Source organism: Lepidochelys kempii, chromosome 15 (assembly GCF_965140265.1).
Source record: "Lepidochelys kempii isolate rLepKem1 chromosome 15, rLepKem1.hap2, whole genome shotgun sequence".
NCBI classification, from domain to species: Eukaryota; Metazoa; Chordata; order Testudines; family Cheloniidae; genus Lepidochelys; species Lepidochelys kempii.
The window spans coordinates 17,815,786-17,828,369 of record NC_133270.1 but is presented as its reverse complement, the minus strand read 5'-3'; the positions used below and the strand labels follow the sequence as shown (position 1 = coordinate 17,828,369).

Below are 12,584 nucleotides of genomic sequence, written 5' to 3'. Positions count from 1 at the left end.
AATCTGGCTTAAAGACCAATGCTTCTTTCTCATGTAGTCAAGGCCTAAGGTCCTTTGAGACCAGCTCCTAGGTCATCATGCCAAAAGAATGGAGGGTCATGGCTCCAGGGTTTGAGAGAGAGAGAGCCAAATCAGCTCCATGTAGATACAAGAAAGTACTACATGAGGAATTTTGAAAATCAAATATGACATGACTATACTAAGAACGACAAATCTATCTTGACTTGATAGAATTGAGTATTCCCTTGAGTCTTGTCGCACTACATCACTTGTGTCTGATGGGGACATTCTGTCTCATGAACGTAACTTCAATACCTGCTTTATTGATACCTCATATTCCTATGTCAGGATTTCTCCACCAGTGAGGCTGGCCTTTCTAGGGAATCTCAGCTTCTCCCAGGAAAGATGCAGCCAGTTCAGAAAAATGTGTATTATTCAAAATAATAATAGTTCCTGGGTTATTTTCATTAAAGATTCAGTAAAAACCAAAACCACCTATTTGAACATGTGGGGAAAATCGTCCTGCAGAAAATTAAAGGGCTGCTCTTTCTGCATATCTATTGCCAAAAATGTAACAAAATAAGCCTTTATTTTCTCCCTCAAAATCTTTCCAGAAAGAAGACAAATTTCAGCACAACATACTTTTTAGAAATGTCTGCCGCAGAGTGGGCCAAAATGTTTATTCCATTCCTGAAGAGAGAAATATGGCAACTAAACGGGTAAATTGTCTTTAGAATTTTGCATCTTGGAGTTAGTGAAACTCTGTGGCTCATGAAGTAGAATGAAAAACATTTCATTGTTGTCCTGCATCATAAAATGCAAATGGCAGGCTCAGGTACAACGAATCTCCACTTCAATTACTTTATGCAAGAGATTTCCAGTGGATATGTCGTGCGCTTATGACCCAAGTACACAGGATAGACTGAAGCTGCATTAAAAACCTTTGCTCTCAAGATGTCATTTGAAAGTATCCTCAAAGTTTCCAGTGCCATTTTGTTTCACCTGTTGTTAGATCAACTTCTGCTAGGCAATATGTTTTTCCTGTCCCCTGATTCTTTCATTTATTTCTTTAGATTGAAATAGCTAAGATGCACATATCCAGTACTTTTAGGCACCCTAATATACACTAACAATACCATTAAATCTCACCAGCATTAAGATAATCATTTTAACATGAACCCAGCAAGCCACCTACAAAAACTCCTTTCTGCCCTATCGTCATCATCTAGGAATTGTACCTTCAGTCTCCTCCATAATTGTTGACAAACCTATAGCACAAATGCCATTTGAATGCATTCTGCAAGCATAAACTAATCCCACAAACATGGGGTTGTAATTCTCTCTCCGTTTTACGGATAGGGGAATTGAAACAAAGGTTAAGTGACTTGCCCATGGGCTAATGTCAGAGTTGAGAATAGAACACAGAAGACCCTGGCCCCCAGTTGTATGTTGAGACTGTACCTCTTTCTATCTGGATGTGAAAAATAAAACAGAGAAGGGCAGGCACTGCTCTGTGTTTGTTGTGATAAGTGTATGTACAATCCCAAAAGATATTTGGACAGTGATGGATATATCGCTGTGAAAGTATAATAGCAAGGAGAAGCTAAAATGGTGGTGGTTGTGCTTGCTGATGGACACAGGAACAAGCAAAGATGTAAAATGAAACCAGCAGTGTTATCAGCGTTCATCAACCTCTGTGCCAGCCAGCCTATTTGCATTCTCCTGTCTGGGAGTTGGAAGCTGCCATGGAGCAGTTTATATTCCAGCCTGCTCTGGCCTTGAATTATGCATGACCAATTTATCATGCCCCCAGCTGAAAAACTAATTGTGTCCCTGGGATATATTTACTAGAAATTGTAGTTTGCTGTGCTGGGGTCCCCAGAGTGTCCGGCAGAGCAGATGACTGGAAGTTGCAGCTTTTTCAGAACAGGGCTCTTGGCTCGGCATAAGCCTGGAGAACACCGATAGATTTTCACTCCTATTTCCTTTCTGAGGGTTTTTCCCCTTCCTTTTTTAAAATGTACTGCACTACCTCCAGTTGGCTGGCATGAGCTTCTCCAGCAGTGTCAAATATTGAAAATCGCAGGAAATTGGTTCGGGAAGAGGGAGGTATGCTGGTAAATTAATCACCAAGTTCAGTCTGTCCTTCCTCAGTTGTCATGGGAAGAGGATGTCAAGGAGTTACTCACAATGAAGGAGGCATTGGTAACATGATTTCTGTAGCAGAAGAGCCTTCTGGAATCTTTTGCTTCCTCTTTATTATACATCTTGTCCAGTATCATCGAATTCCGTGTAACAGTTTACAACAGACGGTGTCTCTGAGGATGACAGGCATTGTGACAGCTTTTATCTGTTTTGTTTTATTTATAACTGCAAGAGCAGATAAATTCTGTGGGCCTGACTTTCAGAGATGCTGCGCAAACTTTGAAAATCGGGTCCTTTCTTGGGGTGTTCAGAAATTACAGTGCCTGGGTGGAATAGCAGTGAATCCACACCAGTAAAATAGAATTCAATGTGTGTGTCCTCCCCAGATGAAAGCTGAAGAAAACTATTTGTGAGGGTTCTAAACTGGGCTGAAAGAGAAGTGCTGTCAGAGATGTTTTCTTAAGTAATTTCAGGCATGTATGAAGTGGTTTGAGGCAACTCTCTCTGCAACAAGAATGTGCATGATGACCGAAAAGAAATAGAGACGTGTCCATTTTCTGGTACGTTTCCAAATGCAAAGGATGTGCATAACATCTTAAAAACGTCCCTTTTTCCATTCTCCTTCTTTTTATTTATATTTCTGTTTTCCAGTAAGGTCTTAGGAGAAGATTCCATGAAAGTAAATACACACCTTGCTACAGCGTAGGGCAAGCAGATTTGCATTATGGTAAAGTTATGCCATTTCATTCTGGTATGTGTAAACACATCCCAGCTAGACTTATGGCTTGGCTTTTATGTTTCTGTACAGTGACCACTGCATTGTAATAATTAATTATTTGTTCATGATAGTGAGCGCTCTCCTGCCGACAAACACGTGTCTTTTAGCAACATGGCTGTAGCAGCACAGCCGTATAGCTAAAAGCTGCGTAGTGTAGACATAGCCTTTGTCTTCACTCTAAAAAGAAAAAAAAAAGTGTGTTTCCATCAAGGCAGCTAACTCGAGATTGCTTTCTTAATATAAAATCCTCTGGAAGACAAGGTACCAATAGTTTTTACCTTCAATTTAGCTAATCAAGGTCATTCCCAGGGTGGGGCGGTGCGGGGTTTAGGGTTGAGCTGGACTAGTTACGTTGAGGTAATACCTACCTGTGCCTTCTCTCCACTAGGATTTTACAACAAGTGAGTTGTCTCAGGTTAGCTCTGTTGATGTAAACACACACTTCTTTTCTTTTTTTTCTTTTCTTTTCTTTTCTTTTTAATTTACAGTGAAAGCATAGCCTGGGTTTTGGGGGGGGGGGTGCGGGGGGAGAGAATATTAGCACCACAGTGTTATTACCTAATAAAAATAAATAAGTAATTAATCAGGTGTCAAAAGTGACAAATGCCAACAAAAGGAAAGGAGAGGGAATAGGATATCATTAAACCTTCAGGGATGCTCTGTGGCTCCAATTGTTTCAAAAAAAGTTCCATGTTGCAGTTTTAATGTGTCATTTTTCTTTGTGAACAAACAAAGGGCCTGGTGAGTTGGGGAAGGATAGGAGAATTATAGGAACTTGGTGGTGAGGTGAATGGAACCAGGGAAATGTGTCCCCGGAGAGCTGTAATTTTGAATGCGTGTAGGATGTGTTATTTTCTGTACTGCATCCCCTCTCTGTTGGAGGCTGTTTTGTTCTTTGTGGATGGAGTGTTAATATTGTTAAGTTTTCAGATTTCGCAAGGGCCATGGAGCATTTTGGATTCAATGTAGAAAATATTCATGTCCCAAGTGGTTCTGCGGCTTCTTGTTCAAAGAGGCTACATTGTTTTTTTTTAAATAGGAAACCTTGTAGAGTGTGTCAGTAATTTGCTTTCCTGTTGGACAGTGTGGCATTTATGAAATTACTGTGCTTCCAAGCAGAGGGGAGAGTGCAGAGAAGGCGAAATGGGAAATAGAATTGAGAATGACTCTCTTGTACTGTACAGTATTAGTGGTGGTGGTGTGGAAGGAGGGGTAGGTAGGAGAGACGACTCAAATTGCAGTTTCTCCTGTGATAGCATTTTCAGTTATAGCCAGATAGGCGTCTGTGGATACTTTTGCCCTTTCATTATTCAGGAATGAGACCCATTAGTGAGTCCAAGTTAGGGCTCCTTTGCTGGCGGTTCTAATACTCTGTTAATGATCTTCCAAGGCTTTAAATATCTACAAATGTGTATTCACAAGAGCTTGAGGCGGCCGGCTGGACAGACAAATTGCAGCCCTTGCAGCAGAGCCACCCAAAATTCTGCTGGAGACACCTTCCATGTTATGTTGCCTTCCCAGTTCCTGTAAATGTCTTTTACGTGGTGAGAAAAAGAGCTACTTTATTCCACTAAGAAGGTTCAGAAGGGATGATACCCCTCCCCGCATAGTTTTTCCAAGGAGCTAATCCCTATGGAAACTGACAACCTCTGAGCAGCTCTAACGACTTTGCTCCTTGTATTTATTATTATTATTATTATTTTATTTATTTATTACCACCACCCTTTTGGCTTTGCTCTTTTCTGCAGTCTGCTGCTCTGCTCTTCTCGAGCTGCCTGAGCTGCAGCGTGCTGCTTGGATTTCTCCCCAGATGCTTCTGGCTGTGAGCATCAGGAGCCCTAGAAGGATTGGGGAGAGCCGGAGCTGCTTTGAGAGGCAGATCCAAGGACTGTAGAAAGTAGCAAACCAGGTGTGGCTGAGGGGAGGACTTTACCAGATCATGAAAATAGTTTTGTGGAAGGCTCAAGAGAATAGAATAAAATAGAGGGCCTAATGCTGCTAGTCGAAGAGGGCTTTCTAAGGCTATGTGTACACTGCACACTTTACAACGGCACGGCTTTGCCACTGCAGCCATGCCGTTGTCAGGTGCGCTGTGTGGCTGCTCTTTATCGCCAGGAGAGCTCTCTCCTGGTGACAAAATAAAACCACCTCCAAGGAGGGGCTCCTACTGACGAAGAGCTGTCCACACCAGTGCTTTTCATCGCTAAAACTTTTGTTGTTCAGGGGTGTGTTTTTGCAGACCCCTGAGTGACAAATATTTTAGCTACGAACGTACTAGTGTAGACGAAGCCTAAGAGAATACATCTCGTAGTTCACTACCACCATTGCCCCCTCCTCCAGCTCTGCTCTTTCAGTTTCTTCACCCCTGGATTTCCCCTCTCAATCCTTTCTCTGTTTTCTCCTCCTGTTTTCTTCCCTCCCCCTGTAGCCTATGTATTTTGAAGTCGTCATATCCATGTATGTTTGCACACATGTAAGTACATATAAAAATGGGTTCTGATCAGTATAGGAGATTTTGCTTGTGTTTTTTAAAAGGGGAATTTATTTACTTTTTGTGCATTATTCTAATTTGAGGTCCAGAGTGGTTAGGGAAACTGCTAACAGCAGCCATGTTTATTTATGGTTGCTGCTGCCACTGTTTCAAACCAGTATGAGCAAAGTCTGCTAACGACACCATACTGGCTTGGGTTTGTGCCACTCGGGAATTTTTCCTGAGGGGTTGATTCCTACATCCTTAGGATTACAATATGTCTCTATGCCAAGATGTCTCTGTTATCTCTAATTACATAGCCATCTTCCTTCTAGTCAGGAATGAGAGGTAATGAAAATTGAAGGTGGGGGGAAAATATGTTTTCCTGGTTAAAATATTGAAATATCAGAGGTTTTGTGCATACAATGGTTACAGCTGTGACCCTCACTTACAGGGCTGTGAAGGAATTTTAAGAGGAGTGCAAGAGAATAAACCTCACGGCTCAAAGAAAGCCTTAAACGTCCATCAGAAATGCTGCAAGTATTCTGAGGCTGTTGAAAGCTTTCCAGTGTTGGAGTCTTTGTCTCTATCCATCACAGGCACTGCAATCTTTGTGCCCCCAGCTTCAAACAAGGACTTCATGCTGTCCTTGCAATCTGCCTTTATGCAGCGGAGTGTGGAGGCTTCTAATTACGAGGCCGAGATGCACGGCGGGTGGGGAGGCGTGCTGTGCCCCATAGCCGTGCACCTGATTATCCATTGCTGAGGTCGTTAGAAGGGTTACTCCTGAGTTTAAGCCTGCTCCACAAGCCCCCTAATTATAGGCTGCTCTGCAAGTTGCATTAAAAAGAAATTGTTGAAAAGACAAAAGACAGAATAACATGTCCTCCCTCATCTTCCCCCTCTCCCCCTAAAACACACACATACACACACTCCCCCACCTCTCCCTGCTGGGCCCAGAGCTACTTTTCACGCTTGAGTTGGTGCAAGCTCTGATAAAGCCATTGAAAGATGCAGCAGGGAGACAGAGCGCTCCCAGGGATAGAGGGAAGCAAAAGAGGAAGCCGAAGGAAAATGACCCCCTCCCAGGTAGATACAGCCAGGCGCTGCTTGCTGAAGGAGTTGTCCCACAGAGCAGAATTAGAGAAGAGATTAACCGTCCTTTATTGTTTTGTTTCATGTCCTAGGGAGCAATGTAATGTAGTTTCTTCCGTGGCGAAAAGCGTGCTCCTTCCAGCTTCAGCTGAAGCTTTGGGAAGCCTGGATCACTATAGATAACACATTCAACGTGCAGTATCCCTTGCACATACTGCTAGTTCTCATTTTAATCTCTTCAGACATTAAAAAAAAAAAATCCTAAGCTGTGCAATTCAGTGACATGATTGTTGTGCCAGTTGCAGTGCAATTTCCGAATCCAGGACACGCGCACATCTACTCTCACCTCACAAATGATGGTATTGTGTGTATCCTCCATGAGTGTGTGAAACACACCACTACAGACACATTGATGTTAGATTGTGGCGTTACTCAACATGCCAGGACAATAGCATCTCTAGAATATTAATAAAACTAAAGATGTATCTATACTCCAGTTAAATATTTCCTGTACCTCTTGTTGTGATTTTAAAGTTTAGGTGAAATTTTAGCCTCATATTCAGATTTTCATGGAGACATCTGCTAGGAGGAATGGTCTGGGGTAGAATGCTCCATCAACTTGAAGAATTTGAATAATTACTGTTATTTAGTCCTGAGGAGCCCAAGTCATGGAGCAGGACTTCACTGTGCTAGGTGCTGTACAAACACAGAGAAAAAAGACGGTCCCTGCCCCAGTAGCGGACAGTCAAAGTAGAAATATTTTAGGAGTGTTGTTATCCTTAATTTGATGCTTCTTGCTATGGGAGGAAAAGGGATTAGATAATGGCTACGTTTTACCGAGTAGGAATTGGTCATCCAGGTACCTTAAAGTGGCTTTTGCAGTCTCAGCCAGGATTTCTATTTTTTCATTCTGAAGGTATATTTTAAGCAGCTCTTTCCCCGGTCCTTAAGAGTTGTGTTGGTTGGAGGGCTGGAAGACCAACCAGAGATCTCTATATCAGAATAAGCATAGAAATTTCTGGATGCTTATCTGAACCAAACTTTACAAAACTTTTGAGGTTCCCATGCTCCTAGTTTTTAGTACTCTTAAAATGTTATGGCAGGTTTGTTGGATGGTTTTCTATGTAGTTACAATATAGGGGATGCTGGTTTTTACTGCATGTTCTTGTATGCGATTTTACTACATTAATGTTGGGGTTTGGATGTATTTTTGTCGTTGCCTGGGTAGCCAGAGAAGTAGGCCAAGCAATATTTGCAGAGGAAAATGCGAGAATTATTAAAGTTTGGGAATCACATTTGAGCAGTTGAAACTTGGAATGTGTAGCATACTCCATTTTCCTGTAGGTTTTGATAAACCTTGACACATCTTCTACTTTATGGAAGTGACACCTTATTTCCTCTTGACTATCATTGATTTAATTTGATATATTGCACACATAGACTTTAAGGTCAGAAGGGACCATTTTGATCATCTAGTCCGACCTCCTGCACAACGCAGGTCACAGAATCCCACCTACCCACTCCTGCAATAAACCTCTCGCCTATGTCTGAGCTATTGAAGTCCACAAATCGTGGTTTAAAGACGTCAAGGTGCAGAGAATCCTCCAGCCAGTGACCCGTGCCCCACGCTGCAGAGGAAGGCGAAAAACCCCCAGGGCCTCTGCCAATCTGCCCTGGAGGAAAATTCCTTCCCGACCCCAAATATGGCGATCAGCTGAACCCTGAGCATGTGGGCAAGACTTACCAGCCCGATATCCAGGAAGGAATTATCTGTAGTAACTCAGATCCCATCCCATCTAACATCCCATCACAGGACATTGGGCCTATTTACCACGAATAGTCAAAGATAATTAATTGCCAAAATCATGTTATCCCATCATACCATCCCCTCCATAAACTCATACGCTGGAATTTGCTGTGATCTGTGGCACCCTGCAGTGAGTGGAAAAGGCTGACTCAGTTACTGCTGCTCCCCGATGATATTGTTACTACACTTCCATTTGGCAAACTTCAGTCTTTGTGCAGGGCAGAGCCACCTCTTCGTCACGTTCGTTAAGGCTTTGGCTAATGCATTTGAAGACAAGGGACACATCACACTGGCAAGTAGGTCCCTACAGCATAGCTGCATGCTATTTCTGTATTCATTGACATATCCCCGTGAAGGGATAGCTCAGTGGTTTGAGCACTTGCCTGCTAAACCCAGCGTTGTGAGTTCAATCCTTGAGGGGGCCATTTAGGGATCTGGGGCAAAAATTGGGGATTGTGCCTGCTTTGAGCAGGGGGTTGGACTAGATGACCTCCTGAGGTCCCTTCCAACCCTGATATTCTATGATTCTATGAAGCACAGGGACAGGCATCAGGTACAGGGTTAAATACACTCCTCTGTGAGTTACCTTGTGGTTCATCCACATGGTTGTATCCGTAGGTGTGGCCTACCCACATTCCATCCATTTAACACAAGACTCTTTCTCTATCCAAGGTAAAGTATTCACAAACCTTTGCCACTTCTTTCTTCCATCATCTGCTGCATCTCTCCTCTTCCTTTTTTCCTTCTGTTTGCACCTCTTTCCTATCCTTTCTCATCCCCATCACAAAAAGAAATATATACGTGTGTAAATACGAAGATATTTTCTCACTCTGTCTCTACCACCTCCACCCAACAAGAGGAACAGTTCAGAGCTGGCTGCCATCCCACTCAGCTTCTGCTCAGAATGCTGAGTGAAAGTGGCCTTTGTGCTTTGGCATGATTAAATGTGAAAGGTATCAGTTGCCTTGAAATTTCAAAGTGAAATGTTCATGTCAAATGGTATTTTATTGTCTCACATTTACTCCTCGTGTTCTCATTGCATTTATGTTTTAAGAGAGCTTGAACCAGGGCAGTAATCTTGTCTTAAGTCAGGTTCAATAACAGTAGCTGGTGTTTCAGTCAGTAAGTCCCATCAACTTCTGGAGCCTCCTTTGTTGTGCACATTGTAGGTAGTCACAAGTTTCTTTCTGGCTTTTTGATTTTGGTTCCATAGTGTGTCTGTGCCTAAACTGGTGTAGGGTGTGTTCAGTTTTCCATATTCAGTTTCTTGGTTTCTTCATTCCCATAAGGCCATTGCACTAGTCTGCCTGTTGTCAGTTTCTAGCTGGAGTGTACCTATGCGTGAGGCATTCCGTAGTGACTGGAGATAGCCTCCAGCTGTGTGTTGCTGAACAGTCTCAGGGTGACTGACTTCCTCATTTTATTAGTTTGAAAATAAAATAATGTAAATCCAAAACCACTGAAGATAGAACTGGATTTTATTGTGGCAGTTTTCAAACCCCAAATGCGTGCAGGAAAACTGAGCAGCCATTTGCACTGAGCAATAGTTTTGTCACTGGAACCCATTTTAGTGAGTGCAGTGTTACCTATTTTTGAAAAATACTGCTGTATTTCCACCTGGACACCTGCCAAAGAGAGGTGGAAGGGACCTGAGGTTAACATCCCAGCTGAACAGTGACACCTCTAACTGTGGTAATTCGTTTCCCTCTTCTGTATCAGAACTTGGATATAGACCCAAGTCTGACAGAAGAACTCTGCATCAGAGGCCAAATAGATGCAGTTAATATCAATGAGCCTGGGATTGGGGAAGGAGGACGGGGCTACTTCGTTGTTCTTTCTCTGATTAAGGTGTTAAGTTTATAAGAAGGCTTGCACTAATGGGGATGGGATATAATATCACTACTCTAGGAGATGAACAAGTAATGTTTTGGCAGGTTAGTATTTCTTCCTCATTAGTTGCGGGTACATTTTGGAATTATAAACACAAGATCTTAAAGGTGTGTGCACAAGTGAGGCCAAAATATCCATCTAAAGACCTTTCAAGGAAAAAATATCTGTCACTGTGACAAAATGTGAAAAACAAAATATCCATAATGGATGGACCAGTCCACAATTGGCACTGGCATGATGTGGCCTAGCACCCCTGAAAGGATGTGCTGCCATATATCATGTCATTAATTCCCTCCCGGACTGCTTCTGATCACTGCAAATTGATTTAATATATCAGAATGGCTCTAGCACATTTACGTTATGAGGAGTTTGTGGTAATGATCCCCATCCATTTCAGTTCAGGGCCTGGTGCTTCAAAAGCATGCTGAAGTGCTCTGAAACAGCATGGTGTATACAGAGCTGATGGTATTGGACAGCAAAGGAAAAGGTGCAGGAAAGAGACAACTGTACACATTAACTCCTCTGAATTTCAGTTGAGACTCCACACTGCTGCCACTTGTTGTGTTGCGAATTTCCCCATTTTGTGGGTTTAAGGCAAACCGTAACCTTTATTTTAATGTTGAGGTAGATCTCTGCATTTTGAATGCAGTTTGCTCATTCATATTTAAAAAAGGAGAGCCAGGGTGGAAGACTGTGACTCTTCTTTCCTTCATTCTCTCTTTTTGCTTTATAAAATGATCATTGTTGAGGTAAATAGTATTGCTAACCCCAACCATTCAAAAATTATGAGCCAGGCCCCAAAAATCTGAGATTGTAAAATATAATAAATGTGGGGTTCTTTTTATTTGCGGTCTGGCTTTTGAGTCTTTAGGTTTATGTTTTCTGACTTTCCCCGGCAGCCATGAAGGCTAGAACCTTTTTGAAATATAAGCTGGAATTCTCATGGAATCACAGAAATCCAGGAGGTGGGGCTTTAAAGAAAATACTGCTTACCTCAAAAGTGAATGAAGCACATGTGTTTTAATAAGTAAACTAGTCCTTACCTGTGTTGCTAATAACATCTTAGCTTCTATAGACTTAAAGCATTTTATGATTCTAATTTACCGCTTGTGCTGTTTATTTCCTCTTTGCGCTTCACTCAGCTTGATGATCTGAGTTTCATTGTCTAGTTCTCGTACACGGGTGCAGAGTTTCCTAGCTTTTGGGTCCTGACCCCCACAGAGGTCACAGATAGACTCCAGCAGGGTTGCAGGAGATTACACAAAAAAGTACCCTGGTGATTGTGTGACCCCTTAAGGCCACCATATCGTTGTAACCTGAGAAACCCAACAAGTCCCACTGTCCTTAGATTTCTCTTCTGACATTTCACACCATTGCTTCAGCCCCACCAGTATTAATGGCAATATCTAAGCTGCTGGTGGCCAAGTATGTTTTAATCACTGTGATGTTTGCAGCTGCTCTGAGCCTTGTCTTCACCTTCACGTCTGCTGCTGGGGGAACTCAATCAGATCAAAGCTATTGTGGACACAACCCTAGTGGTCCACATAGACTAGTGCAGGATATTGTTCATAGAATCATAGAATATCAGGGTTGGAAGGGACCTCAGGAGGTCATCTAGTCCAACCCCCTGCTCAAAGCAGGACCAATCCCCAATTTTTGTCCCAGATCCCTAAATGGCCCCCTCAAGGATTGAAGTCACAACGCTGGGTTTAGCAAGCCAATGCTCAAAGCACTGAGCTATTCCTCCACCCCCTGCTAACAGAATAGTATTAAACCTATATCTTGCAAAGATGCCTAAAAACTCAGCGTGGTGGATCACTAGACGATTAAGAGCTCCTTGAATAGCACGGAGCCATCATAGCAACTGTTAGGCCACATCCTCCTAGCTACCAGTACAAGGAACATGCTGGAATGGCCTTTTGACCCAGTGATGATCCCCCGTTGTCCTAGCATACTCAATGAAGCCCTCAGACTGCTCTGTTTTACACAGGGAAACGCCCAAGCCCCTGGATGGTTCCATACTGTGCAAAGAGAGTATTTCCCCTCTTATCCCCCACCTGCACCAACCCTTTTTCAGCTGGAGTCAAGGATTGGGCCCATTTTCTGCTCTGATTGATTTGTGTTTACCTTGGGTATTTAGTATACAAGATGTCAGTTTCCCAGTCTCTGTGGGCAATGCTCTCCTGTGCCCCCAAAGCCTCCAGTATTGATGGATGTGACAAGATAGATTTTTTTTTTCTTTTTTACACAAAGGAGAAACTTAATTGGGCTAATTATCTGGTTTAATTGCCTGCTTAACTATGGTTCTAGGAGCTGTGTAAGCTGATAGTACAGACCAACAGTGCTTTTAAATCTTAACCCCTTTCCTTTCTCTTAAAAGCTAACGTTGGTGTTAATTT

General features: G+C 42.6%; 1 protein-coding gene across 11 annotated transcripts in view; it reads left to right on the top strand.

Moving 5' to 3' along the window:
* The window catches only part of FBRSL1 (fibrosin like 1), a 757,721-nt gene that overhangs the window by 650,169 nt on the left and 94,968 nt on the right, over positions 1-12,584 (top strand). Inside the window, exon 1 of one of the 11 annotated variants that reach the window (XM_073313639.1) lies at positions 350-719. The exons of the other annotated variants lie outside the window; for them this stretch is intronic. Coding sequence (XP_073169740.1) covers positions 705-719 — 15 coding nt within the window. The 5' untranslated portion in view covers positions 350-704. Of the gene's footprint in view, positions 1-349; positions 720-12,584 lie in introns of those variants that run through there. 11 annotated transcript variants of the gene reach the window in all.